We start from the raw sequence: 25,610 nt of genomic DNA on the forward strand, positions 1-25,610 counted from the left end.
TTGATTTATTTTCTTATTGTTAGACTGCACAGTGTAAGCCCAAACAAGAGCCTGGCCAGCCCTGAAAGTGAAATCTCCCACCACCCAGACCCGTCAGGTTGGGAAGCATTCTGCAAATACTCAAAAACAACTTGGCATAGTTTTGCCAGTGCCTGAGGAGCTCCTGTTTGCCAGGAGGTGGGATGTGTTACCATGCCCACATATGGCCAGCACCCCTTGCCAGATCCTCCTGTGGCTCAGGTGGGAGGGACATTGGTTTTCTCTTCTATTTGGATGTGGTACGGTCAGTTCTAGAGCAGAAGGGGCTAATTGGTGCCCCAGGACCTTCCCATAAGGTGCATGACGGACAGCAGAGATGTGGGTGGGGACAGAGATGGTGCCGTAGAAATGCAGGTGTGACTGATCTCCTGGTGGGTTCAGAGCACATCCTGGGTTTGCACTGAGGCCCAAACAGAGGGTGTGGCTGGCTCATCACTGGGGTGACACAGCTGGGTCTGTGCCAGGCAGGCTCTGTCAGCTGCCTGCCTGTGATGCTCACAGAATTGGAGATGTCAAGGTTAATTGTGCAAGCACGTCTTCCTTGTATATTTTGTACTGGCACAAGTCATGAGGTACCTGTGCTTGGGAGCCCAGCTATTATCTACACACGGGCTGAGAATGCTCATGAAAACTGGGTTTGAGTTGTGAGTATTGATGAAACAAATCTGAGGCACCTACTTGGTGCTCTTTGTTTAACCTGCCCATTCCTGCATTACCCTGTGCGACACCTGCTCAAAAAGAGCAGCAAAACTGTGTTAGAACTGTCCTAGATGGACTGAAAGGAAGTCTGTCAGTGTGAGCTGTGCTAGTTAGCTGCAAATGCAGAGAAGATCCTTGAGCTGGTGACACAGCTTGGTGTGACCCCATAGCAAGAGGGCCCCTTTGACTAAGACATGGTCTTCAATCAGAGTTCAGATCCCGTTCAGCACTTAAAACCTGGCATTTTTTAATAAAAGCTTCAGATGGTGAATCTGTATTTGAGGTAGAGGGGGATGGAGGGTGATTTCCTGGCAGGCAGGATATCCATGTTTCCAAAGTCTCTCTTTCTGTCACTCTGTCACAGCTGGTTCTGGCCAGAGCTAGAGGGAAGATTGCAGTGCTCTTCCATAGTGTGCAGAGGGGCACTGCTCTGCTGATCCCTGTCACCGGGATAAACCTGTACTCGTGCTGGAATGGGGGCTTCCTGGCAAGAGTTTGTGACAGGCAAATGGATGAAAGGTCTGCTCCAACTTGGTGGCTGAAGATCAGTTCAAACACAGACACTGGGTAATGTTTTTCAAGTATGGAGTCATATTTTTCTTCTGGCAGCTCAAGTGGCTTGTGTTCTTGTAGAAGCTTGTAGCTAACTGTGGTGAGGGTGAAGGATACCCATCCCCAGGAATTTGTCTTGAAGTGTTATAGATAAGCCTGGTTTTAACAAATTACAACAGTACATTTTGGGTTGAGATGTATTTTTAGGAACAATATTATTTTGATTTCTGTCTGAATACCATAAGCTTCTTTTGGTGATTTATTCTTTTCCTTATGTGTCTTTGATGGAGAGAAAAAAATATAGAAAATATGAGGTTATTATTAAAAAACCTGGATGAAACACACTTTTCATGGAAAATGAAAGTTTTAAACTGTTGTGAACATTTCTGAATTGAATTCTCATGAGAGACAGCACAATTATTTTTCTCCCCTGAAATAAGATTGTGCTACTCAGAACCAGGGAAAGGAGAAAATGCAAGTGGGAATAGGAGAAGGGTGGTGTTAGGGGGGGAAATGCCAGTTGGAGGTGAGTCACAGGGGAGAGTGGTGAACTTTTTAGAAAGAAGACACCTTGTGCTGTCACATTGCTGGGGACTCCCCAAAATGTTACTGTGGAAAATGAGGACTGTGAAGACATTGATGGCTTTGGGCTCTGGCTGTGGGGGAGGCAGCTGGAAAAACTGTTGAGCCTGTCCTCTGCCAGGGGAAGTGTTCTCCTTCCCAGTGCCACCTGCCATGCCTCCCTGGTGTCATGGCACCCTGTGCTCAGCATGCATTCAGATGTCAGCATGTGGACTGTTTTCCTGTGGGAGAAATGTGCTGAGAATGCAGACAGCTTGCCAGGCTGCTTTTTTCATTTTGGTGCTGAATTTGTTTGTTTAGTACAGTCATCCTTCCCTTTTGCCCAGGAAAGAACAGCTCTCTGGTTGCACGTGCTGGGGGTGGTGAGGTTCAGCATTCAGGTGGTTGGTGCAGGTTCCCAGTCCAGTAGAGGAGCAAAGTCTCTCATGTTGGCTCCATCAAGCTCAATAAGAGCTGCTCGGTTCTTACTATCCAGAGGGATTAGTGCATTTTCTCAAAGAAAAGCTGGCATGCTCTTGCACTGTGTGTTAAGAGTTTGCACCTGGGTGTACACTGCAGAGCTCTGCCAAGAGAAACTCTGCTTTCCGAGCTTGTTAGCCTGCTGTTTGGAGATTTATATTTTTTGCTTGTTTCTTTCTTTTTTTTTAATTGGAAATCCTCCCGCATTAAATTAAAATGGAGAACTCAGTAAAAGAATCCAGAAGGGATGGTTTCAGATGCTTCATTTGCCAGCATTCTCTGAACTTGTGACCCTTTAAAATAAAGTGCTTGGGCTTTCCTGTGGGACAGCTCCCCCTGGGTGCAGGCAGGCTTTCAGGCTTGCAGCCTTTGGGAAGGGGCCTTTAATGGCACAGGAGAAGTTGCAGTGTAGTGTTCTCAGCTGGGACTTCCAGCAAGGAAAATTGTTCAGCTGGTTGGGGACTGGGATAAATCATGGCTCCCCTGGAGCACACTGGGACTGCAGAGAGCTGGAAATAAATGCTGGGGAAATTCTGCTTTTGTAGTGGGCTATCTTTCAGGATGATCTATTACTATGTAAGAGAAAGAGATCCCTTTGCTAGGACTGGGAGTAAACTGCTGCCTTCCATTGGGAAGGGAAACATAACAATTCTGTAGGTGTAAATCCATGCTGCAGGCTTGCCCTGAGAGCTGTGTTCTGGCATGGGCTGCCTTAGCCTGAGAAACAGACTGTGTGGTACTAGGGAAAGAGCCACTGAGAGCCCAAGGCGGTGGCCATGAGTTGGGACAGTGGGTGTGACAAGAGGGTAGGGAATGCTGGTGGCAGATGGCCAGTACAGCAGTGACTTCCCAAATGTGGCTGGGGAGGTGATGGGATCCCATTTGCCTCTCTGCATCTTCACTGCCACATTGTTCTGGGCAGGTAATTTCTGTGGATGGATAAAATGTCTTCTCTTCAAATTGCAGTCACAGGAACCTATGTCACTGCTTTCTTCCACTTTCATCCCGGTCAGCTTGGGATGTTTGGCTGTACTGGTAGACTTGTTACCTGGGGGGGGTCTGCCAGTGTTTTGTGTTCTCTGTTCTGAGTCATGGCTTGGATTGCCCAGAGGTTAGGGAGAACCTGAGTTCTGTGTTTGTGTAGCAAATGAAGGGTCTACCCTAGTTATTGATGATGTTAGTCTGTTATAGATTTGTCTGCATTAACTATGTCCTCTTCTGGACCTGGGTTTTGGTAGCAATTTTAAGGAGACCCAGTCAAAAAGCTGGAACCAGCCTCTCTTGAGGCTGCCACAGCCAGGTAGACAGGGGAGACAGCTTTGTCCCAGGGAAAGGGAGAAGCAGTGGAGTCCCCCTCTGCTCATGCTAGGGCTCTGCTGCTTGTAGCAGGCAGCAGCAAGTAAAGATTTCTTTCCATGCCCACATCCCAGACCAGTGACATTGGCAAACACTATTGTACTGGCTGAGGTGCAGAATAGAGGAGTGAAGTCCTGCATCAGAACCAGTACCATGTTGTGTCAGACAAAACTCTGAGTTAACCCTTCTTAATTCATTGCCGTTTCTGATATTCAGGCAAAGGTCCATGTTCCATTTGGTCTTGGCAGTAAAAGTGAGATGATTGGTAAAGCACATTGGTTTTTCAGGTCTAACATGCTTTGATCAGTTATGTTCCGAGTGTAGCAATGGGATGGTTTTTCCCCTCAAGTAATGTAAATGTTGACTTAAGAGAAGTAAAAAGAAATTTCATCAAATCTGGCCATTGTTGCAGACAGTGCCTTGGTATTGTTCCTCGTCTGTCTTACTGAGTTCTCTTCAACTGTATCATTGATTAATTTGCTCTGTTTTTTTCTAAGTTTTCATCAGCCTGTACAGGCTTCTTGTATGAGTTTTAAGAGCTCTGTTTGTAATGTTTATATCTGAAAGATCTGCTAGGCTTGGTCAACAGCCTCATTGCCTGTGTTTATTTTGTTCAAATTCTCAAAATGGTACCTATTGGTACTGTGCAGCATCAACTCAGCCAGGATACTCCAGGGATATAATTTTTTCTACTCAAATGATTTCTAGTCTGTTTCTCTGAGCTGTGAATGTCTAGTGATCCGTTTGTTTACCTTATTTTCCTGACTTCTGACTGAAATGCAAAGACTTTTACAAAACTGAAAACTCTGCAAACTTAAATCTAGGGAACTAATCCACAAGGGGACAAATAACTGGTGTTTCTCTAGCTAGGTGGAAATGGTAGGCTGGCTCTCAGGTTGGACTGGGACCAGCACAGTGTGTCTGGCTGTGTGAGATCCTGAAGCCTGTAGCCTTTAGATATCCACTGCTAAGCTTGAGTGCTTCACTGCTGTTCTCCAGTCTTACACACATTGTTCACCTGGGGATGGTGCAGTGCAGTGTCTCTGAGGATCTGAGCTGTGACTTACCTGGCTCCTTCACAGGAAATAGGACAATGCTGGTGATTGCCTCCTGCAGGCTTTAATGAGGAGTGAACACCACCTCGTTGAGAGTCACACCTGTGTGCGTGAGTGGCACAAGGGATCCCAGTAATAATCTCATTTTGGTGGATCTCTGCTGGGACTTAATGTAAGTGCTGTCACTTGGCCTCCACTGATGTCCATCCACTGTTGGTACTTCTAGAACTGCAGCAACCTTTGACCTTTTTCTGGTCCATGAAGTCATTGCCTTTTATGAGTGGTACAAGCCAGCTGGGAACTGTACCATCCTTCCAAAATAAAAACTGAACTAATTGCACTTTGTTTCTCTCCAGCTGCCTTTTGGGGAGATATCGCTTTAGATGAAGATGATCTGAAGTTGTTTCAAATAGACAGAACTGCTGACTTAACAAAGCACTCAGATGGCAACGCAAGACACACTTCAGGTAAGGGCAGCCCTGGGGTGGGGATGCCTTCTTTCACCTGCTTTTGTCCTTAGGGAAGGAGCACTTCCATTTCCCTCCTGCTGCTGTTCCCACAGCCAGGGTGGTGTGTGCAGAGCTCAGCTGTGACACTGAGGGTGGGATCCAGCTCTGAACTTTGTTAAATAAAAATCAAGTCACAGTTTGATGTAGCCAAGATAGGTCTTGTCTGAAGGATATTTTCAGATTTATAGCACTGGTCTCTTTCTATGAGGAAATACCTTTTTGCTAATTTGGAAGGAGATGTGTTTGAAGTTGGGCCACTCAGTTTGTCAGGAGTTCTGACTCTTACTGTGCTCCTTTTTCTTTTGCTGTATGATCTTAATGGAATAACTCATTTTTTCAGCTGTCTGCCTAGTAAAACTCATTGCAGTCGTGCATCCAGACTGCCTTAGAAGTGATATTCTAATCAAAATACGTTAGCAATGGTGTTGATTTTATGTAAAGTGTGTGCTCAGTTTGTCCCCCTGTGCAACTCTAATGTGCGCTTGGTCTTATGCCAGACCAAAGGTGTTTCTTGACTCAGGACTCTGACTGGACTCCAGCTCTAACAGTCTCTGAAACACTGCATCTGATTCAGAGGGCTCCCCACAGTGTTTTTCTCTCTAGTTCACTTTATGCTGCAAGAGAGAAGTTGCTGGAAGTCTGAGCTCTGAGAGGTACCAGAGGGACTGGAGACAAAGAAGGTCAGAACAAATTTCCGCTTTTCTTTGCTGTTCTGCCTCTAGGTTAGCAAGTAGAGTGAGAGGCTGAGTAGACGTGAAAATCACTGAAACTGTATGTTCACCTGATCCCTGTGCAACTCAGCTCATCCATCATTTGAAAGCACTGGTAGCTGGTTCTCTTTCCTTGTAACTGCCTAGCTGTGGCTTCAGAGCATCTGAGTACCATGTAGGTGTGGTTCTGGGGATGAGTGGTCCACCTTCCTATTGGGATGAGTGTGAAAGATGACACATCCAACACAGGCATATTTATTTGTCAATGTAACTGAAATTTTGGGTAGAGAAGGGCTGTCCAGTTCTTCAGATTATGGGTAGCTCCCTGGAAATGCCATTGTCCTGCATTGCTGTGTCACTTAGCCCATCATGTTTTTGGCTGTCACACATTCTTAGGTGGTAGGTTATTAGGAGCAGAAGATATATCAGAAAATGAGGACTAGGTGGGACAGGCAGCATTAATCTCTTTCATATCTTTGTTGATTCCTGAAGTTAGATGAGGACGTTACTGGGAAAGCAAAGTCAGATATGTTTGAATGTATCCGTTTTCTCTGGTAACTTTTTTAGTTGTCATGTCTAGCACATTTCCTTCACTTGGCACTGGTGCCAGACCTGTGCCATCTGGAAAATGAACTGGGTTTTATAACTCGCATCTGTATCATTTAATGCTGGCACAGGTCTCTTACAGCCATGGCTCGTGTGGTGTGTTTGGACCAGTCTCTGCACTTTTTACTGATGCATCACACAATGCTTTGCCTTGAGTGAACAGAGACGTCATCTCACTCACTTTCCCTTGTCCTCATCTCTAGCAGGTTTCATTTGTACCCCTGGGAGTGCAGCTGACAAATGGGCGGCCCCTGGCACTGTGATGCTTTCTGCAGAGCACACACAGAGGGATCTCTGTGGTCACCTGCCCTGTGAGGGGCTCTTGGCGTGGGCAGGAAGGGTTGATTTTTCTCTTGTGAGGCTTGTTTGACACTCTTGTGAATTGTAAGAGGGTGGCCTACTTCAGCATGGTGGGGGATTGGGCTTCATTCTTCCCTGGGAGAAAATCCTACTCCCTGCTTTATTTCCAGTAGAAGAATGAAACCTCTGTACAGAAACAGCCTAAGACCCTTTATGAATGGAAGCCCTTGAATGATAACATTTCAGAGTTGCCTAAAGCTGTTAATCGGATTAGTGGTATAGTGGAGGAAGTCCTTGGTACCTATATACAGACACCCAGGCTCTTCCTGCAGGGAGCTGCCCTTCTGACCATGCTGTTAGTCATCCAGGCATTCTTCTGGCCCAGTGTTGTTCCCTTGTTCCCAGAAAATGCTGTTCAGCTGGAAGGAGAATGGAAAATTGTGCAGTTTGTCACTGCTGGGCTGTTTGTAGGTGTGCATCCTGATAGCTGGTGTGGAGCATCTGCAGTTGTCAGGCTCTGCAGGAGGGTTGAGGTTCCCATGTATTTAGGAGTGATTGGGACATGAGGTCCTCTGGATCCAGCATTGCACTGTTTGAGGGAAAGCTTTGCCTTGGCTGGTAAAGACAGAGACTGTCAGATGTTTCAAGTTTTCCCCTTCTTCACCCTCTCCCAGTCATTGTCTAGAAAATAGCTAGGTACTTCTCTGGGTCCTTGAGAGAGAGGGGCAGGGAATCAGAGAACTCTTTGGATTTTGCCATGAATCTCTGTCCTGAGCTTAATTTCACAGTATGAGTGTGCTTCAGGCATGTTTTCTCCAATTACTTCCTGCTTGCAGAAATGCCATGGTAATTTTTCAGAAACGAAATATTTGTGATCCTGCTTGAGAGGGGAATACTGTGAAGTTCAGTGTTTCCAAGCTTTTTCTCAGTAAATATTGGAGTCAGTGTTTTATTCCTAGTATCTGAAAGCAATGGACCAAATAGCATTGTCTCCTTGGTAAAGTCGCAGAGCAGGACCGTGGTTCCTTCCATCTGAGGAATGCTGATTCAGAGCTCTCTGGTAATCCCATCAAAAACTGCTCATGTGGATTTTAGAGGTGGCTGTCTCCTTGGTGCCTTACTTCAGTGCTCCAGCAATGATGTTCATCTTTGGCTTTGTCTGGATTTCTCTGTGCAGTGTACCCAGATTCTTTTGTGTTAGTGGTCACATTGGGAATTGACGTTACACAGAGAATTGCATCATTTGTGTTATGTACTTAAAGTCTTCTGGAGTGCAGTGTATGACCTGATAGTCCTTATTCATGTGAGCAGTCTCATTTGCTCCAAAGGAGCTTCCTTCCTAAAAATTTATCAGGAAGAGTACAGCTCAAGCATCTGAAAACTGCAGTAGGTTTTCAATAGCATCTTGTGTGCAAACATCTGAATTTGATTACATTGTACAAGTGGAGTTTCCTTCAGGTCCTGTTGAGGGAAAGGCAGGCATGGTGGTGGTCTGTGGCTGAGTGGAACCCATTTAATCCAAGCAGTTGTTAAAGTCTGCATGTTGATCTGCAGTGACTTGGGTACAGCTCTGAGCTGTGTGAGGCTATTTGCATGCAGTGCAGATTAACTGTGAGTGGATGCCAGGAGATGTGCTCTACCAGGAGCTACCAACTAGTTCATTTCTTTCTAGACCCTTCCATGACACCCCTGAAGGTTTTTCCCAAAGTGCTGTCCTCCAACCCATTTTTAATTGTGATCATTACATGACTTCTGGGCTCATTTCCACAGGTCTCTCACCTCAGCTCTGTTTTACCTGAAACCTAGTTTTATTCTAATCAGTCACCTGGCAAAAGAGCTGTTTAAAGTTGAACATTTGACCTTTCTTTGAGTTAAGATTTTTCTAATTTTCCAGATTTTTTTTTTCCCTCATTGGCTGTTTTCCTTTGAACCCAAGTTGTAAACTGAGACTTGCTTGTGATTTTTTTGTTTGTTGCTTTATATGATAAGAAATTTTGCAGACCAAACTATGTCCTCCACATCACCTGCTCATCCTGCTATGACCATGTGTAATACCATATAAAATCTGCCTAACAAGGAATTTCTCCTCTTCCTTAAAAATGTTTTGCTGCCACAAACAATGAGGCATATTGTTAAAATGCAGACCTTACTGCCTCCCTATCTCTGTTTCTGTGGGATTAAGTTTAGGTGTTATGTTTACTATGAAAATCAGGTGTTCTCATGCAGTGGTGTTGAAATGGATGCCCTTAGGATTTGGACCTGTAGAGAGACAGTAATGGTTCAGAACATAATGAAATTAATTAATGAAATTAATCTGTTACCTGGAGATCTGCCAGTGAGTGCTATCTCAGCAAGCCCATGCATCACCGACTCCTAATCACTTTGATGAAAGATTTTTCAAAAAGTTTGCAGTTCTGAAAAGTTTCTCTTTTTTTTTTAACTCTAGTGAAAATATTTGCTTTTACAATATAATTTAGTTTAGAAGAAATTTGACTGAAAGCTTTGAGGATTCATCTGCTGCAGTGGGAAAAAAAGAGAATTCAGAGACAGGCTGGGAAATTGTAGTGTCACCTCTCTTTTGGGCCCAAATGAGTCCAGTGGTACAAGGTGATTACCTGCTGAAGCATTAGGCACAGAGGAAGGAGACCTTATTTTTTGCCATGCCTCTTAGGGGTATGTGCCTGTTTAATACTAACTGGCTTGATTTAAGTTTTTATGGGCATTTTGGGGATTATGAGGACTTTTCTGATACATTTTCCTTTTACCTAATTTTTTTTTTCATAGAGACAGTTTCTAGTCCTGAAAGGCACCTCTGTGAGTAAGAAGGGCAAGTTTGTCTCTTCAGGGTTTGGCAGCAGCAGATCAGAGGCTGAGGGTATCTGGCTGCCCTCACTGATGCCATGCTGTGCTGGGCTTGATGCTAAGAAGCTGACTCCACATCCCACTGTGGCCAAGAATGCTTTTCAAGAACAGTCCAAACAAATTTTCTTTACCTCTCATCCTGAGAGGTTTTGAGGCTCATGGCTTGAAGGCCCTGATGAGCCTTTCACACTGCCACAAATGACTGGCAGAAGAAATTCAAAGAGCATCTTTTCTAGCTAGAGTAATGCTTCAGATAACAGTGCAACTGGAAGAGGGGTATATTTGAGCCCAGGCTCTCTGCTGAAATTAGGAGAGACAGAGGCTGCTGTCAGTGACTGGAGGCTCTGACAGCAAATTCATGCCAGTAATTCTCTGACAAATGAGGCAGACAGGAGTTCTGCATTAGACCTTGTCTTAAGAGCAGGGACCTGGTTCACTGGCAGCAGCTCTGCTGTTCTTGAGTGTGCTGTGAAAATACAGTCAGCTGCTCTGCTGCCTCACCACATCTGCACATGGGCCCATCTGCAACGGGATGCTTTGCTTGTTCTTGTTTTAAGATGCTCATCTGTCTCTGGTTGCATTCTTGAGGAAAGGCAATCCCGTGTAAGCTGGATTTACTTGCTGGACAGGTTGCTGGGCTGCAGCTCTCCTGCTGAGAGTTGTGCTGCTCCAGGGTGGAGAGCAGAGCTTCTCCAGTGGAATGCTTAAGGTACTGGTGGCAGCACCAGCAGGGTTCTGCTGTTTCACTTTGTGAAAGCTTCCTCAGTGGAGGGGCTGTGGCCAGTAGTAGTGCTACACATTACACCAGAGTCCTCTTGAATGCTACTCATGTGTTTCTAGTGAAATTTAACTTAGTGCAAAATATACTTCTAGAAGACTGCAAAATCCAGGGATTTAGACCGTGACTAACTGAGATTCCAGGGACGATCTGATTTATGGATCTGAAAGCAAGACTGTTAAATTCAGCTGATTTGACAGATGCTTGCCACCTCAGCTGGTTTTCCCATTGTAACTCATATTTGGTCCTCTACTGTAATGTCACTCAGTTCAGGGTAGAAGGATTGGACTTCAGCATTGCTAGATTTCACAGAACCACAGAATCATAGCATTTAGGACTTCTTGGAGCCCAACTTTTAATTCATTTAGGCTTGGAGCAAGTCTCTGGGTTGTGCTAACTTAACCTGAGCTCTATTTGTCATAATTGGCCAGGAGCAATGCAAGTAACTGTGTACGTGCTGTAACATAACCCACATCTGTGAACTCTCTGCAGGGGTCTGCTCTTTCCCTGGGAAATCTTTAGTGAAGGTTGCTTCCTCCTGTGTGAGTAGAGGAGCATCTTTGTTCCAGCAGACCTGTCTGAGGGCTCTGTCCAGCTGTCTGCATACCTCCTTTCAGTTTTCCACAACACTTGACATGCACTCTGGGGATGTCTCTTTGCGGTCCAGGCACATTTTTAACAGGAAGAGGAGCCTCAGGAGTGGAAAGGTAGGTGCCTAGAGCTGGCCTGATGCTGAGGTTTGGTTAGCTGTGCCAGATTATTTTCCTATGACTAGTCCAAATGTTTACCTCTGTGAGTCGATTCACTCAGGGGTTTTACCAGAGCAGAGAACCATGAAATGCATTTCCCACAGTTCTGTGGTTTGCTAAGGCAAAGCAGGAGCACCCCTTTGGAGAAGCTGAGTAAGTCCTCTAGGGCTGAGAGTGTTCTTGTTCCCTCTGCTTTTCAGAGTTATTCCCTGTCCCAAACCTGCCCTTCCATGCAATAAGCCAGTGATCTTCTCTTTGAAGAAAAGCAGATACTGTGCTTTTTTTTCTCCCAGCCTAGAGTCTTACATTCCTATTGCAACCTTCTCAGACTTGCCTGATTTTCTCTTGCATAGAGATAACTAAGCATAAATCCCATACCCTTAGCTGGTCGACCTTCTAATTCCCTCTGTAGTTAAGACTCTTCTGCTAGAAAATGCCTTTCTTAGGTTTGATATTTTCACACCAAGTGCTTTTCTTTGTGGGTTTCTGAGTGCCAGCTTGAAGTCTTTTCTGGAAATTATTGAGAGGGATTTCTCTCATTTTAGGGATGCACTTTTTCTAGTCACAGGACTAGAATCTGCCAGTCTGGTGCTTGATGGTAGGAGAGGAGGGAAGATCATCAAGTCAAGATGCCAAAGCATGGAGTGTGTATATGTGCAAAGGGGACTGATCTCCCTTGTAAGGCTGGAGAAGAAGCCCTGCATCAGGACAGCATGGCTGTCAGGAGTGGGGAAGTCAGGATGTTGGCCACACCTGCCTGTTCTCAGGGGCTGTCCAGTGCCTTCCTGTGCAGTGAGTGCTGCTTGAGATCTGCCTGAGTAGCAAGCAACAAGAGGTGCTAGAGTCTTTACTGGGTAACTCAGTATCACTCTTGTCAAATGCTTCGCTTCAGAAATTAAATAGCATAGGATTTTGTTAATGAGCAATTAACGTTATTTAAGCACCCAAAAACATCTGCAGAAGCTATCCATTGATGCCATGGCTGAAGCTGCTTCCAAACAGTGTTTCTGTAGTTTCTTCCTGTTCAGTGTGGTGCCACCATCAGCTCTGGGCATGGCTGCTGCAGTGCTCCTGCACAGATGATGCTAAATCCCTGCTGCTCCATGCTTAACTATGCCAGGTTTTGGCTCCCAGCCCCACTACTTTCCTCATCTCAAAGGTCTCTTGGGCACATCTAAAGCACCTGGAAGTTGGTACTGGTTGGCACAATTAACCCTTTCAGGAGCTGGGATAATCATAGTGTAGGAACATTTATAACATATGATTTCTGTTTGCAACTGTTGTGCTCATGATCGCTCTTAATTAAATTTTCATTTGCTCTCGTCTACAGCTGGTGTATCACATTTGGAGGCTGTTGCTTTTACTGATGCCAGAAGAGTCTGAATGGTCTTTTGTATTTAAGTGGATGTTATTAAATAGTTTTATATTAATTAACTGTGATGAAGGGAGCACATGGGCAAATGTACTTGAGGAGATCAGTTTATCCATATGGAAATTACATTGAAAGTTAAATCTATTACCCTAATTGTAAAATTCAACAGTGCTTAGCCAATAACTGTGGCATTGACTAAATCATGCATTTGTGCTTCAGAGCTGGTCAAATGCCTAATTTCCTTGAATATTTGCTCAAATGAAAAATTGTATTTGCCTCAATTGCATAAGCTGCCTCATCATTTCTGAGAGTGTTTTAGGCGCAAATGAGTTTGGAGGCAGAAACAGTCCCTGAAAGAGTAGGGTCTAATAAGCTCTGAGAGCAGTCATTGCAGGATGGTCACTCTGAAAGACTGGCTGGGCTGTCTTGACCCTCAAGCTCTCTACTTTCAAGCAGGAATCTGTGTCCACAAAATAAAAGTTGCTCGCACTGGTCAGAAAAATGTCTGGAAGGTCCAGGGAACAATCAATTGCCAAAATGGCTTGTTGGACAATAGCAAGCAACAAATAAATTAGAAGTTGTAAACTGCTCGTGGTTGATTCTGAGCAGAAAGGGGTTACATTTGTGGAATAAATGTGTTCACTTTGAGCCACTTGTTCAGGCTTAATTTGGAGACAAGGCTGATGCTTGTAGCTGCAGTGGACAAAACCCCTTTGCTGCAGCTCCCCTTTTCAAATGGTGAGGACAAAGTATTTATTCAGCTGTCAAGTGGGGAAAGAAAGCAAATTAGTTTTAGGCTGGAACACTGGACTGTGTTTGCTGTTGTATTTCTGAGGCCAGATGGTGACTTGGACAGCCCTAGGGAATGGGTAACAAGTTTCTTCAGGGCAAAGATCAGAAGCAAAAGGAAATATTCAGATTATGTTGCAGTTCCACTTCCTAGAGAGGAAAAGAGTGTGAGATGCATCAGGCTGTGTTAGGGAGGGGATTAGCCACTCCTTTTCTTCAGTTGTTGCTGTTGCTGAATCCTGGAGTCAGTTTGTGGTGGGGGGGTTTGAGACCTCACTCCCCCTGCAAAGCACAGCTGTCCCTGGGAGGGACAGGGCAGCTCCCCCAGCACCCATGGGGCAGGGAGGAAAGGGCCTCTGCCCTCAGTCCTCAGCTCCCCCACAGCTCTTCCAGTGACAGCAAGGGATTTGGGCACCTCTTCCACCGGGGAGGCAGGGAAGACCTTGTGGAAGGAGATAGTCTGAGGTTACCTAACAGTGACTACATTTGGCTTGTGCTCCCAGAGTGTTTTAAGTCCCACTTGTCCTTCATGGAAGGAGTTTTAATTCCATTCAAACATAATTTAGCTTCCAATGTAAGTGTTTTCTTTTTGAGTTAATTTTTATCCAGCATAAACAAAGGTGGGGGGAAAACAAGAGGATTAGGGAGCTGAAGGGGAGGAGTGGCCTGGCTGGGTTTCTGAGAGCAGCAGGCTCTCCCTGGAGCCCCAGCTGGAGCAGGGCAGGGAGCTGCTGCAGGGCAGCACAGGGAATACTGCATGGCCTTGTCCAGAGCGGCCTGGGCTGCACTGAGGCTGAAGAAATCAGAATTGCAGGTCAGAAGGAAAGGAATGTCAGCCAAGGGGGGCTGTGAGGTTGGTATTGTCCACTAGGACAGCAATGGGTGACCCAAGCCAACTCTTACAGTTTCCTTATTGCCTGCAAGTTCACTTTCCTTCTGCCTTTTCCTTTCTGTTTCCTTCCAAAAGAGAGACAGGGAGGGAAGGTGGTTTTTGTGAATTGAGAGGAATGTAATAGTGAAGCAGACACCTGTTAGGAGTAGATCTTGATCCATCAGATTGACAAGAAATCAAGTGCAAGGGGATGGGGACAGTTGGTACTATGCATTACTCAGTTATATGCTGGGAGGGGAGAAGTCTTACCCCATGTGTGAGGACCTGGCTGAATAACAGAGACACTCACATGGCCAGGATACTCATGTGCCCACTTTAGTATTTCATTTTCACTTGCCTCAGTAAAAGGGCTCTTTGTCACTGGAAGAAACCAGTGAAATGACACAGGTTGTAGGTAACTTTTTTCTTTCTTTTATCTCTCATTTATCTGTCTTTTTACCCTTGGGAACAGAAGTGATTGTTACAGCCCACTAGAAAACACCTCTTTCAGTCTTCAGTCCTTCCTTTTATCCAGAGAATGTTGGTCCTCTTAAGCATTAACTCTCAGTGGAGAGGTTGGGTCAGATTGTCCCCTTTCTTGCAATGCCTTCTTTAAAAACCAGATGCATCACAGTATAAAAGCAATGTTGCCACTTCCAGAAGAGCAGGCAGTATCCAGGGAAAATACAGAATGTTTGGGAATGGTGCTGCCTGCACTTCTGCTCTGCCTGCCATCCCACTCCAAATACAGTTGGCCAGCAGAAGATTTTGGTCCGTGCTTTGCAGCTGATGTCTGTGGCAGCCCTGGGTTTGCTTAGCTGCACTCACCTTCCTCCTCTCATGAACTTCCCTGTGAGGCCACTGTCCTCCTTCCCTGCACCAGCATTCACAGCTGATGTGGAGATGACACATCTGCCTGTCAAGCCGCTGGACCTTGGGACTTTCCTGAGTTATTGCAGCTAGTCAGCTTACTCTGAATAGGAAAAACAGATTCCTGCAGGGAATTTGGGGCTCAGGATTCTTCCTTTCTTTAATTTATTTTTCTTTAAGTAAATTGAGGGAGCTTCAGCTATTCCACTGACAGGAAATGCTGAAGGATATATCTCAAATCGTTTGCTCAGATCTCCAGGGTACGGGGATTTATGAAAGGTTTTTGCTATAGACTCTCCACCAGCTCTGGGAAACATCTGTTCTGCATTCTGAATGCATTTTCCCAGCAGAAATTGTTTTAATAAAATCATCACTTTTTCTGTGCTTAGAAAACCCAGTGAAATAAAGTTTTTTCCTATGCTAAACAGTTCTTGACCACTGGTTAATGAAGTTAAAAAGTGCATGTTTGCATTGTTTGACTTATCCTGTTTTTCCAGGAGCTTCTCTGATGGTCATAATATGACAGAACTGACCAGAACTGAAGCTCTAAAGAGTGACTAGTGTTTCATGTTGGTTTGGTTGGTGCTTCATTGCAGTCTCTGTTTGAAACCCAGTCTCTAAGCCATGCCATGTGAATAGCCTGTATATTGAGTGAGACTATGAAAGCAGGGTGTTCTAATGCATAAGGTAGGGGAGGTGAAGTTGTTAATAATTTTTCAAAAGTATTTTTTTAATCACTGTGTTGTGTCCCAGCTCTGAAATGGCCTTTTCTCCACAGTAAGATATATTAGAAAAAGTCTTGCTGTGATTTGATTCACCTGAGAGCAAATAATTATGTGCACAGCCAAGTTACTCTGTGCTAAATCAGAAAAATTGGAAAATCTGTTAAAGTCCTCAGTGCTCACTGTGGACTCCTTTGTCCTCAGCAGAGGTGATGAGCATATGGGTGGTAGCTATCTTCAAAGTTCAGCTGTGGAACCCTTTCTCTGTCTGGACAGCAATCAGGAAAGGGAAAGGAAAACTCTGTGAACATGAAAAGATTCTTCATTGGTCTGGAGAGGAAAAAGTATCCTGGCTTGGACCTGTTCTGAAACAGGTTTTGATTTTAATGGGAACTTTTACAATTTGGAAAAAAGGGTGGTGTTGCAAGCTTCATCCCATCCAATTTCCTGTGTAAGAATATTCTGTGTTCTCAGACTGCAATTTTTATTTTAGATGAACATTATAGAATAGGCATCATTTGAAAATGAAGGTGGACTCGGATAGACTGATGTTTCTCCTTTGCTTTCAGTTGGGTAACTCATCTTGCCTCAGAGTAGCATTTTCCAATGCAAGCTGAAAGACAGATGGTGCTAAAATGTTTTGGAAGTCAGCGGCCCCTCAAGCAGCTTTGAGATCTTAAATGGACCCAATAGGAGGGTGGTAGGTATTTCTGGGCCAATTACATGCATTCTGATTCACCAGCAGGCTTCTTCACTGCTTTGCCTGGCTTTCCTCTTCCTTTTTCAGACAAGAATCCCTTCATGGTCCATAAACAGGTGGAAGAAGCACAGAAGCTTTAGTTGGCCAGAGATCTGATTGTCCCCTCTTTGGTGATTCAGACTACCTGGGCTTAAGCAAAAAAGCCAAACCAGACCATGCACAGCAATAAATACCTTCAATCCTAAATTGCATCTTGTAGAAGGCACATTTTCAGGTCTGATGTATTGCAACTTCTCCAAGTCCCACCCTCTCTTACTGGAAGTGAGGGTTCTGAATGGACTCTGCTTCCTGCTCCTCCTTCAGCCTGCACATCTCTTGCCTGTGCTAGTGGTGCAAGGGAACTACAAACAGTATAGCTTTGGTGGCATGCTTTGTGCACTCTCTTAATATCTCGTCCTTTATTTTGGTTTCAGCTGAACAACTTGGACTTCATTTAACAAAATTGGATTTTCATTTTCCTCTCCTGGGAGAGTGAGAGAAACTGCTTTCTTCACAGCAGTGCCCCAGCCTGCTGCTTTCTGCTTCGCTGGACCCTTACTTACCGCCTTAGGCTGCTTCCAGCTCCTGAAAACAATTTATACACCTGTTCTTCAGCCATGCTTGCAGACATGGTGGATTTATCTCAGATGTGTGGTTCTTTCGAGCTACTGGACATTTCCTTCAGTTAGCCAAGGTCCCTTGGCAGTGCTGGTCTGTGAGAAACAGAAAAACAAATTGTTGTACAAATGCACTGTAGGTAGAAAGTGAAATATTCCCCAGCCTGGGTAGAGAATCTCTTCTGTGTCTCTGCCAGGTCATGCACAGAAGCTAAGTTACCTGGTCAGGGACTCCAGCAGTGTCCTGCTGGGGTTGCAGCTGTTAAGTGGGACAAATTATTAGGAAGAATTGAATTACAAAAATGTGGAGGTTAAGAGGGTTTAGGAGATCTAGTACAGCTCTGTGCATGGAGACATGACCCAACAAATTCTGTGTTTTCAACTGACTGTGGGAGAAGCATACAAAACTCAGGCTGAAGAATGATGGGTGCTGGTCTAGCACAGCAGTGGGTGGAAAGTAGTGAGGATGAAAGTGATCTTGGGGGGCTTGTTAACTGCTGGAAATCCATTAAATTCAATGTCATGTCTTTGTGGGATACCAATCCTGCTTTTATTGGCTTTCCACAGAGCACCATGTCAAACAGGAAATCTCCCTTCTTCTCCTCAGTGCTTCCAATGATAATGGGCTTCAGTACATACCCTGGGCGTTTCATGCTCTGGAGCAGTAACACTGGAATATGTTCTGCTTCTGGGTGTGACAGAGTAGTCTGACAGAGTGGTACCACTTCAGGAATGTGTTGAGGGGACAGCAGAACCTACACATTATTTGCAATCTATGTGCAGCTGCTTCCAGATACAAGGTACATTTCTTGGCTTCCTTATTTATTGTTAATGGCCAATCTCTTCTTCTGGGATCCCTCTCTTGGAAAGAATCAGAAAAGGACTAAATGTCTGTCCAGTGACTTTAATTTTTGGGATATCTTTAGGCATCATGATGATAAGAAATGTCTAAAAACTCAAGTGAATCAGAAAAGGGTCTTCTAAAATGTTCACGTTTGTTTCCAAACACCCTTGTGTGACACAAGGCTGTGGGTGCTCCCTGTCTGTATGAGTGAGATTAGAGTTTGAAAATATCTGGTATATGTGCACCCCCATATCTGGCCTTTGTGTAGTGCTCTCCCTTTTCACGGGCTACTATAAGACAAAATATGCAAAGATGTTGTAGATTTCATTAGTCACACTAGTTTATTCAAAGCCCCTTTTTGCATAAGAAACCAAGGCCTGTGCTGATCTCTGGGAAAGAATGTGCTCAGAGCTCGGAAAAGCCGTGTGCTCCAACGGCACCGGCGTGGCAGAGGTCAGCGGCTTGGGCAGAGCAGAGGGGCCGGCTCCAGGGGTTGGTGCCATCATTTGCAATTCAATCCCATGCAGCTCCCTCTTAGGAGAACAATTCACTAAATACAGAGTTGTTCTTTTTCCCTAATTCACCATATAATTCACCTCCTAAGTTCAATTAAGAAGCAATCTGTTTGTGACTGGAAGCAAGCTGCATTTATTTAGAAATACAAAATTATCCTTTGCCTCAGCAAAGACTGCGTGCCTTAATAATTCTGGTGATGAATGGCTAGTTGGGGTTTCCTTTAAATGGAATGAGATATTGTGTGAAGAATAGCATACTTTGCAGGGGTGGGGGTGGGAGAAGTCCTGGGGATGTAAAACTGAGGAGAGGAACTTTTGTTGAGCTTGGGCTTAAGGAAGTGAGGAGGACTGGGCATGAAAGAAAACAAAGGGACATCTTGGGATGGGACATTGAAGCTGGAAAAGAGTGATAGAGTTCAGAGCAATCCATCTTGTTGAATCAGACTTGTTCCTGTTCACACATCTAATGGCTTTTGTCCAGCCAAGCTCTGTTAAACTATGGCACTTCCTTTGGGAGACAAACCCCTGATTTACTGTGTCTCTTGGACCAGGAAGCTCTAACCTATAGCCAGCTGGAAGTCTGGGTATTTTATTTTCTTCTGAATTGTTTTGTAACTATCTTTCATCATAATCTTCCTGATACTCATACTTCCTGATAATCTTCCTACTCAGTTACAGTAGTGTAATGTTGGAGATTTGTTACCATCCTCTCAGTCCTTCTCCAAGTTGCCAGAGATGTCCTTGCCCTGTTGGACAGGCTGGAGAAGGATTTGCTAGAAGCCAGCTCCAGAGCAAAGGAGAGTTTTCCAGCTGGCAAAGCAAGACTGCTTCAGTGACTGGAAGGTGTCCAGCTGTCCTGGAAGTGAGACATCCCTCTTGGAAGTGTCCACACTGCATCCAGCAGTGCTGTATGATGAGCAGTGTATTTTTTTCTGCATGTGGTGGTTCACCATGCTTTTCGTGCTTTATCTTGCCACCAAGACTACAGAAACTTGCTCTTGCAATACCTCTGCAGAGATCAGCTCATTCAGCTCCTGCTCTCATTAAATCTCCATGAAATAAGCCTTCCCTAGAAGAGACTTTCTGCTTATTCAGCATGTGGAGAAACTTAGGCATGGTATGGTAATGAGTTGCAAAGTGTCACCGTAGGCTAGGAACAGATCTAGGAAAAGTGTCTGACTTTATCAAGGGTTTAGTCCCTTCTCCCTGAACAGGGAAAGCAGACAGTTTGTGTGGCCAGCAGACCCCCAACTGGCATTACTGATAGCTGCTGTCCTTTCCACATCAGAGCTCTGCCAGCCAGCTCACCAGAGATGAGTCTCTGCTCTTTTTTCCTTTGCAGGAGGCCTGGGAGAAGAGGTGTCAACTGAAAATGCCACTTCAACCGATCACAGTGACAAAGCAGTTAAAAAGGGTAATGTGGTACCCCACCCCGACCTTTGGGTATCTTTTATTTACTTTTTTTACCCTCTGTAAAAACATATTTTGTACTGATTTGTACATGTGTGTGCCTCCATGCCTGGGAGATCAGCCCTGCCCAGGCATTCTTTGCTGTTGGTGAACTCTCTGAAGGGGTGGGTTTGCCTTATGTAATGTGGTGGGTTGACCCCAGAAGCCAAGCACCCAGTCACTATTCCCCTCCTCCAGCAGGAGAGGTGAGAAAGCAGGAAAAGCAAGAGTGAGAAAACCCATTGGTTGAGATAAAGACAGTTTAATAAGTGAATGAAAGGGGAAAAAATAACCACAGTGATACAGAGGCAACAGCTCACCCTTACCCACAAGCAGCCCCTGCTAGAAGAATGTGTCAGGCCACTCCAGGGAGGAGAATTTAACAAATTTCAGTTGTGAAAGGCAGAAAAGTACCTACTAAGGAGCAGTCAAGAGCTGTTGTGGACTGGTGAGGAGAACTTGCCCAAGAGCGTGTGCTGCTGGCGAGGAATGGAGGTGTTGTGGCGCAGAAGTGTGGACCCAGAGTCCCCTGTGCGGAGCTGCTGCTGCACCAGGCACGAGAGAGCCCAGGGCAGACACCTCCTCACTTGGGTTTGCTATCAGGAGCTGACCATGTGCAAATCACCGAGATTTTGGGCAGGCACAGGAGCAGTTTGTGAATAGAAGACAAGACTACTTCTATCCTGAGACCCTCTCACTTCTTCTAGCTGTGGCCCTTTTAATGCCAATGTTTGTGCTGGTGCCTGGTACCAGCAGTACCAGGTGTAGGCAGGAGGGTGGTTCTTCCTTTTTTGGGAGAACCCCCAACCTTAGAGCATCTGCCTTCCAGGATCCAGCAGCTGGCTTGGAGATGGGCAGCTTCTGAAATGGCAGGAAGGTGCTTAGGAGTAAGAGGAACAAAAGGCAAATTCCAGTTTTTGTCCTGCAGCTCAGAGCAAGGTCTTCAGCAGGAAGGGCTTGACCTGGTGAAGCAGGAGGGAGGGTTTAAAGTTCATTCTTTTCATTCCCTTATACTGCCTGGATTTCCTTCCCATTGTATTGATCCCCTCAGCCTTGACAGTAGTGGTTTGCTTACTGGTGCTTCAGCTGGAGGGATGAATAGGGGAAGAGGCTCTCAGCAGCCCCCCTGGTCACTAGAGGCAGGTCTTAGCAGGACCTGTGCTTTTTAATAACCCAGCAGCCCATGTCTCTGACTTGGAAAGCAAAGCTGTAGCCAGTCTTGCTGATTTACATACAAATTGCCATCCCCTTGGGCTTCACAGCAGTCTGCTGTGAGCCACTGTCAGTGGTGCTACTCCTCAGAGTGACAAAGATGTTCACCTTGGAGTGACCCTTGAGGCCAGCACTTGCTGAAGGCATAGCAACCCCTGTACTCTGTTATTCCTTTGCCCTAGTCCAGCTGATGAGTTGGCTGAGCAGCACAGGGAGCTTATCTAAGCAGTGGTGTCTGCACAGAGAGGTTTGTAAAGCTCAGCTGAACTGAGGCTGCTTTGAGGGTTTGAGTTGCCCATGGCACCTCAATTAGGGGGTGAACAACCAGGAAGCTTGGAGTAAAGGTGCCAGCACATTAAAAGTGCAACTCGTGTAGGCATAAACCAGTATCTGAGCAGATACTGAGCAGCAGCACAAATGCAGGGCAAGCGACAGGGTCTGCCTAGAAGCCAGTATGAATCCTCTTGCGGGTTTCAAAGCCGGTGCTGAACACAACACAGACAGGGCTCCTGTACCCTTTGTAACAAGAAATGTGTTCTGCTTTCCTTTTTGTATTTTTGCCCCTTTTCATTAAAATGAAGAGATTCAGCATGGATGGAGATCTGCACTTCTGTTTTTCCCATCCTGAGCATCCTCCTCCAACAGAGACTGTCCCATCTTTATAGACTTCCAAACCACCCAAGACCTCGTATGTGAAACCAAACTAATACTTTTCAGTACAGATTTCAGAGTTAGGAGTCTGTCACCTTCTTCCAAGGCCAACTCAAACGAGTAGTTGTTGCTGTGAAGCTGTTCATAATAGAATAAACCATTCTCTGCAGATGAGTGGATAGTCAGGGCAGATTGAGAATGTACAGTGACATCTAAGCTTGATTTCCACCTTCTGTTCCCCTTGAGTACTGTGTCCCCATCTGTGATGTTGCTGTTGCAGAGAAGGAGTGGCTAGAGACAGGGAAGGATGTACTTTGACATCCTAATGGGAGAGCAGCTTTGGCATGGTGCATATGGAGGCTCCAAAACAAGAAGGGACAGTTTTCTATAGATTAGCAGTCTCAAAGTCCCAAAAAAATCACTGGCTCACTGGCAAATCAGGTTATAACTTCTGGTTTGGTTTAACACCTTGCTTTTTCTTTTTATCTTTTTCTGAAGCTCCAGGGTATTGCCTGGGGGCTGCAGGTGGAACTAAAGAGGATTTAAACAGTGTTGCCACTCTGTCTTGCAGACGGCAGGCAGAACACAACGCTTGCAGGGAGCCCGAGGAGGAAGGAGCACACAGATGAGCCTGGGATGGATGCACACCCCTCTGCCAGAGTGCGCAGGGCAACCACGGCCAGGGCCGAGAGGATCTGGCCAGGGGGGGTCATCCCCTATGTGATCGGAGGAAATTTCACTGGTCAGTGGTGAAAACACTGCTTTCTCTTTGCCATGGGGTTTGTGTCTCAAACTGTGCAGGAAATCTCTGGAGCAGGGTTATCCCACAGACTCAGGTATCCTTGGGAATCTGTCTGCTGAGGTAGGGTGGGAATGATTGCACGAGGAGTTGTGCACTGTGGAAGCCTGAAGCTGACGTGTGCACTGAGATGGTTCTTCTCTTGGAGTCCAAGAAGTACTTGAGTGACTGAGTCACTTTTCTTTAAAGGCCAGCACCTGTGCGCCATGCTTGCCCCCTGTTTTTCCAGAAGAGAATTCTCTCTGCTGTTGGAAGAGCAGGAGCAGAAGTACTCTGGGGTCCTCACAATAACTTTGCCTTAGTTTTGAGGAGCATCTGTAGCACTCATGAGATTCCTGGGTCTTGAAAGATGGGCATGATCATTAATTCATGTCGTGAGAGCAAATTTGGCACATCACTTAGTAGCTGGTGTTCAGATCAGACCACCTGGCAGCTCTGCCAGAATGGCCTGTACCTAGAAAGGTGACGTGTTTTATATTCGCAAATATTGATGTACTTAATCTGTAAAGTTTTCTACCTATTTAATTAGAGCAGTAAATTCATCAGATACAAGGAGAGAAAAGATGATACAGAAAGGTAATGATATAGCTGGAAGTGGGCCCTAGAGTCCAAGAGGTGTCTACAGTATAAGGTTGGCTGTTTGAAAGGTTAACTGTTCCCATATCCAGATGAAATCTGATGAAATCCATTAGAGATTTTCCTGAAAGCCAGGCCTTCACTGTTTGCTACTCTTGGTTTCCTTTCCAGGAACCCAAAGAGCTATCTTTAAGCAAGCAATGAGGCACTGGGAGAAGCACACTTGTGTGACCTTTGTGGAGAGAACTGATGAAGAGAGCTTCATTGTGTTCACATACAGAACATGTGGGTAAGTGACGCACACATTCCCTGCAGCGCTCTATTGCAAACAGCGCTTTCAGTCACACCTGGCTTTGTAAGTCTAGCCCAGAACTCACCAATGGCTAGCTTGGAGAATCTGTCACAGAGATGCAGCTGGTCACTTTCAGTGAGGACTGCTAGGATAGTTTGGTATTTGCTCAGAAGGTGCTAATCCTTTCTGGATTCTTTTTTCCTGAGATAACACTTAAGTGTACATGTGCTTGTTTATAGATACACACATTTTTCTTTGTTTTCTTTGTGCTTGTTTTCTTTGTAAGTACATATAGTGTATGCAACTGCTGGCCTGTCCTGAACCCTGCCAGATGCCATGCTCTGTTCCTGTGTTTTAGAGTTCCTCAAGTCACTGATGTGCTGCATTTTGTGGGTTTTCTTTTCCAGGTGTTGTTCCTACGTGGGTCGCCGAGGAGGGGGCCCTCAGGCAATCTCCATTGGAAAGAACTGTGACAAGTTTGGTATTGTGGCTCATGAGCTGGGTCATGTGGTGGGTTTCTGGCATGAGCACACACGGCCTGACAGGGACCAGCATGTCACTATCATCAGAGAGAACATACAGCAAGGTAAAATCACGCTTCAGGTTATTCACCTGACTTTTGGCTGGGTAGAAATCTTTCTTGCTACACTTGTGGAAAATGCTGGTGGTCTGAGGGTTGGGATAGAGAACAAGAAATATTGCTGTAGGGTAAGGGTCAAAACAGCTATATGAATAGAAATTTTGGATGTCCAGCTGGAATTGTTGAAACAGAGGAGCATATCCATTTCATTCTAGGCTTCCCCAGGTAAAAGTCTTTTTTTTTTTTTTATTCTCTAAGACTGGCTTGTTTCTTTTCCTTTTTGTTTGTCATCACAGGTCAGGAGTACAACTTTTTAAAGATGGAAGCTGGGGAAGTGAACTCACTTGGAGAGACTTATGACTTTGACAGCATCATGCACTATGCTAGGAACACGTTCTCCAGGTGATAATTCAAGGTTACGTGTCCTTAGGACCATTTTTGGTAGTTGTGGTTGACTCTGTGGGATATATAGAGCCTAGAAGGAGACCTCTGATTTATTGCTGCATTGCAAGGCTCAAAAAATATTTGAAGAAGGAAGCTTGGTGTAGTATGGTGGACTCCTGTTTTCCCCTTTCCCACTGTATTTACTCAGTAATAATCCTGGTAATCTCAGAGTTTCCAAAGCCTTGCTGACATTCTTTGCAGCCTTCCCAGGCAGCACATGTGTATCTGTGTGCTTATCTGCCCATGTGCGCATTGGGTAATACTAGAACAAGCTTTGAATCTTTGGAGTCACAATACAGCCATCAGAGTCTCTAGTGGTTGTGCTGAGGGAAAGTTGAACTCTAGATCATGATCTTTAATTGCTTGGGTGGTTTTTTTACCCATTTATGCATGAGCTTTCACTCATGGCCTCTGCAGCTGTGTGATTCTGTGTGACTGGGTTTTTTCCATGGAGGAGTTATCAGTCCTTTCCCAACTAATGCCAGTTTCTGCACAGGCTGTTTGTCCTTGACTCCCATCTCATGCCTCCAGATGGAGCCCATTTTCTGATCAGACTGCTCCACTGCGTAGAGAGGTGATATAAACACAGTTATGTCCTGTGTTTGGAATGAGAGTTACTGGATGACCAGATTCATTTTGCTGCATTGTTAGAAGTTTTCTTCCATGAATTCTACTATTGCTCCTTCCCAAGAGCTTTCTGTCACTACATACTGTGAATTAAGGGGTTGGAAGGTACAGTGGAAGTATTCACACTCTTGGAAAATTTTTGTTGCAAAAATTAAAGATGTCTTTGTGAGTTTTACATTTTCTTACTCCCCTGTTGTATTGAAGGGCCAAGCCTGTTGTTTTGTGCTTTTCTTTTGACAACTTCACACCAACCAGTGGAAAATTGCTGAAATGCTGCTTGTTGTGGCAGGAGGAGATGGTGCCTGGGCAGGGATGTTTTGCAGACTTCGCTGATTTCTTTGCATTAGATATCCAAAGTAAACAATTTTTCTTCCCTTGAAGCATC

General features: G+C 45.1%; 1 protein-coding gene across 1 annotated transcript in view; it reads left to right on the forward strand.

Annotated features, from left to right (window-relative positions):
• Positions 1–25,610, forward strand: part of TLL2 (tolloid like 2) — an 82,679-nt gene that overhangs the window by 26,033 nt on the left and 31,036 nt on the right. Inside the window, exons 2-7 of the mRNA XM_036386211.1 lie at positions 5,099–5,209; positions 19,938–20,009; positions 22,479–22,649; positions 23,454–23,571; positions 23,982–24,160; positions 24,451–24,556. Coding sequence (XP_036242104.1) covers positions 5,099–5,209; positions 19,938–20,009; positions 22,479–22,649; positions 23,454–23,571; positions 23,982–24,160; positions 24,451–24,556 — 757 coding nt within the window. The remainder of the gene's footprint in view (positions 1–5,098; positions 5,210–19,937; positions 20,010–22,478; positions 22,650–23,453; positions 23,572–23,981; positions 24,161–24,450; positions 24,557–25,610) is intronic.

This window comes from Molothrus ater, chromosome 8, assembly GCF_012460135.2.
Source record: "Molothrus ater isolate BHLD 08-10-18 breed brown headed cowbird chromosome 8, BPBGC_Mater_1.1, whole genome shotgun sequence".
In the NCBI taxonomy this organism is placed as follows: Eukaryota; Metazoa; Chordata; class Aves; order Passeriformes; family Icteridae; genus Molothrus; species Molothrus ater.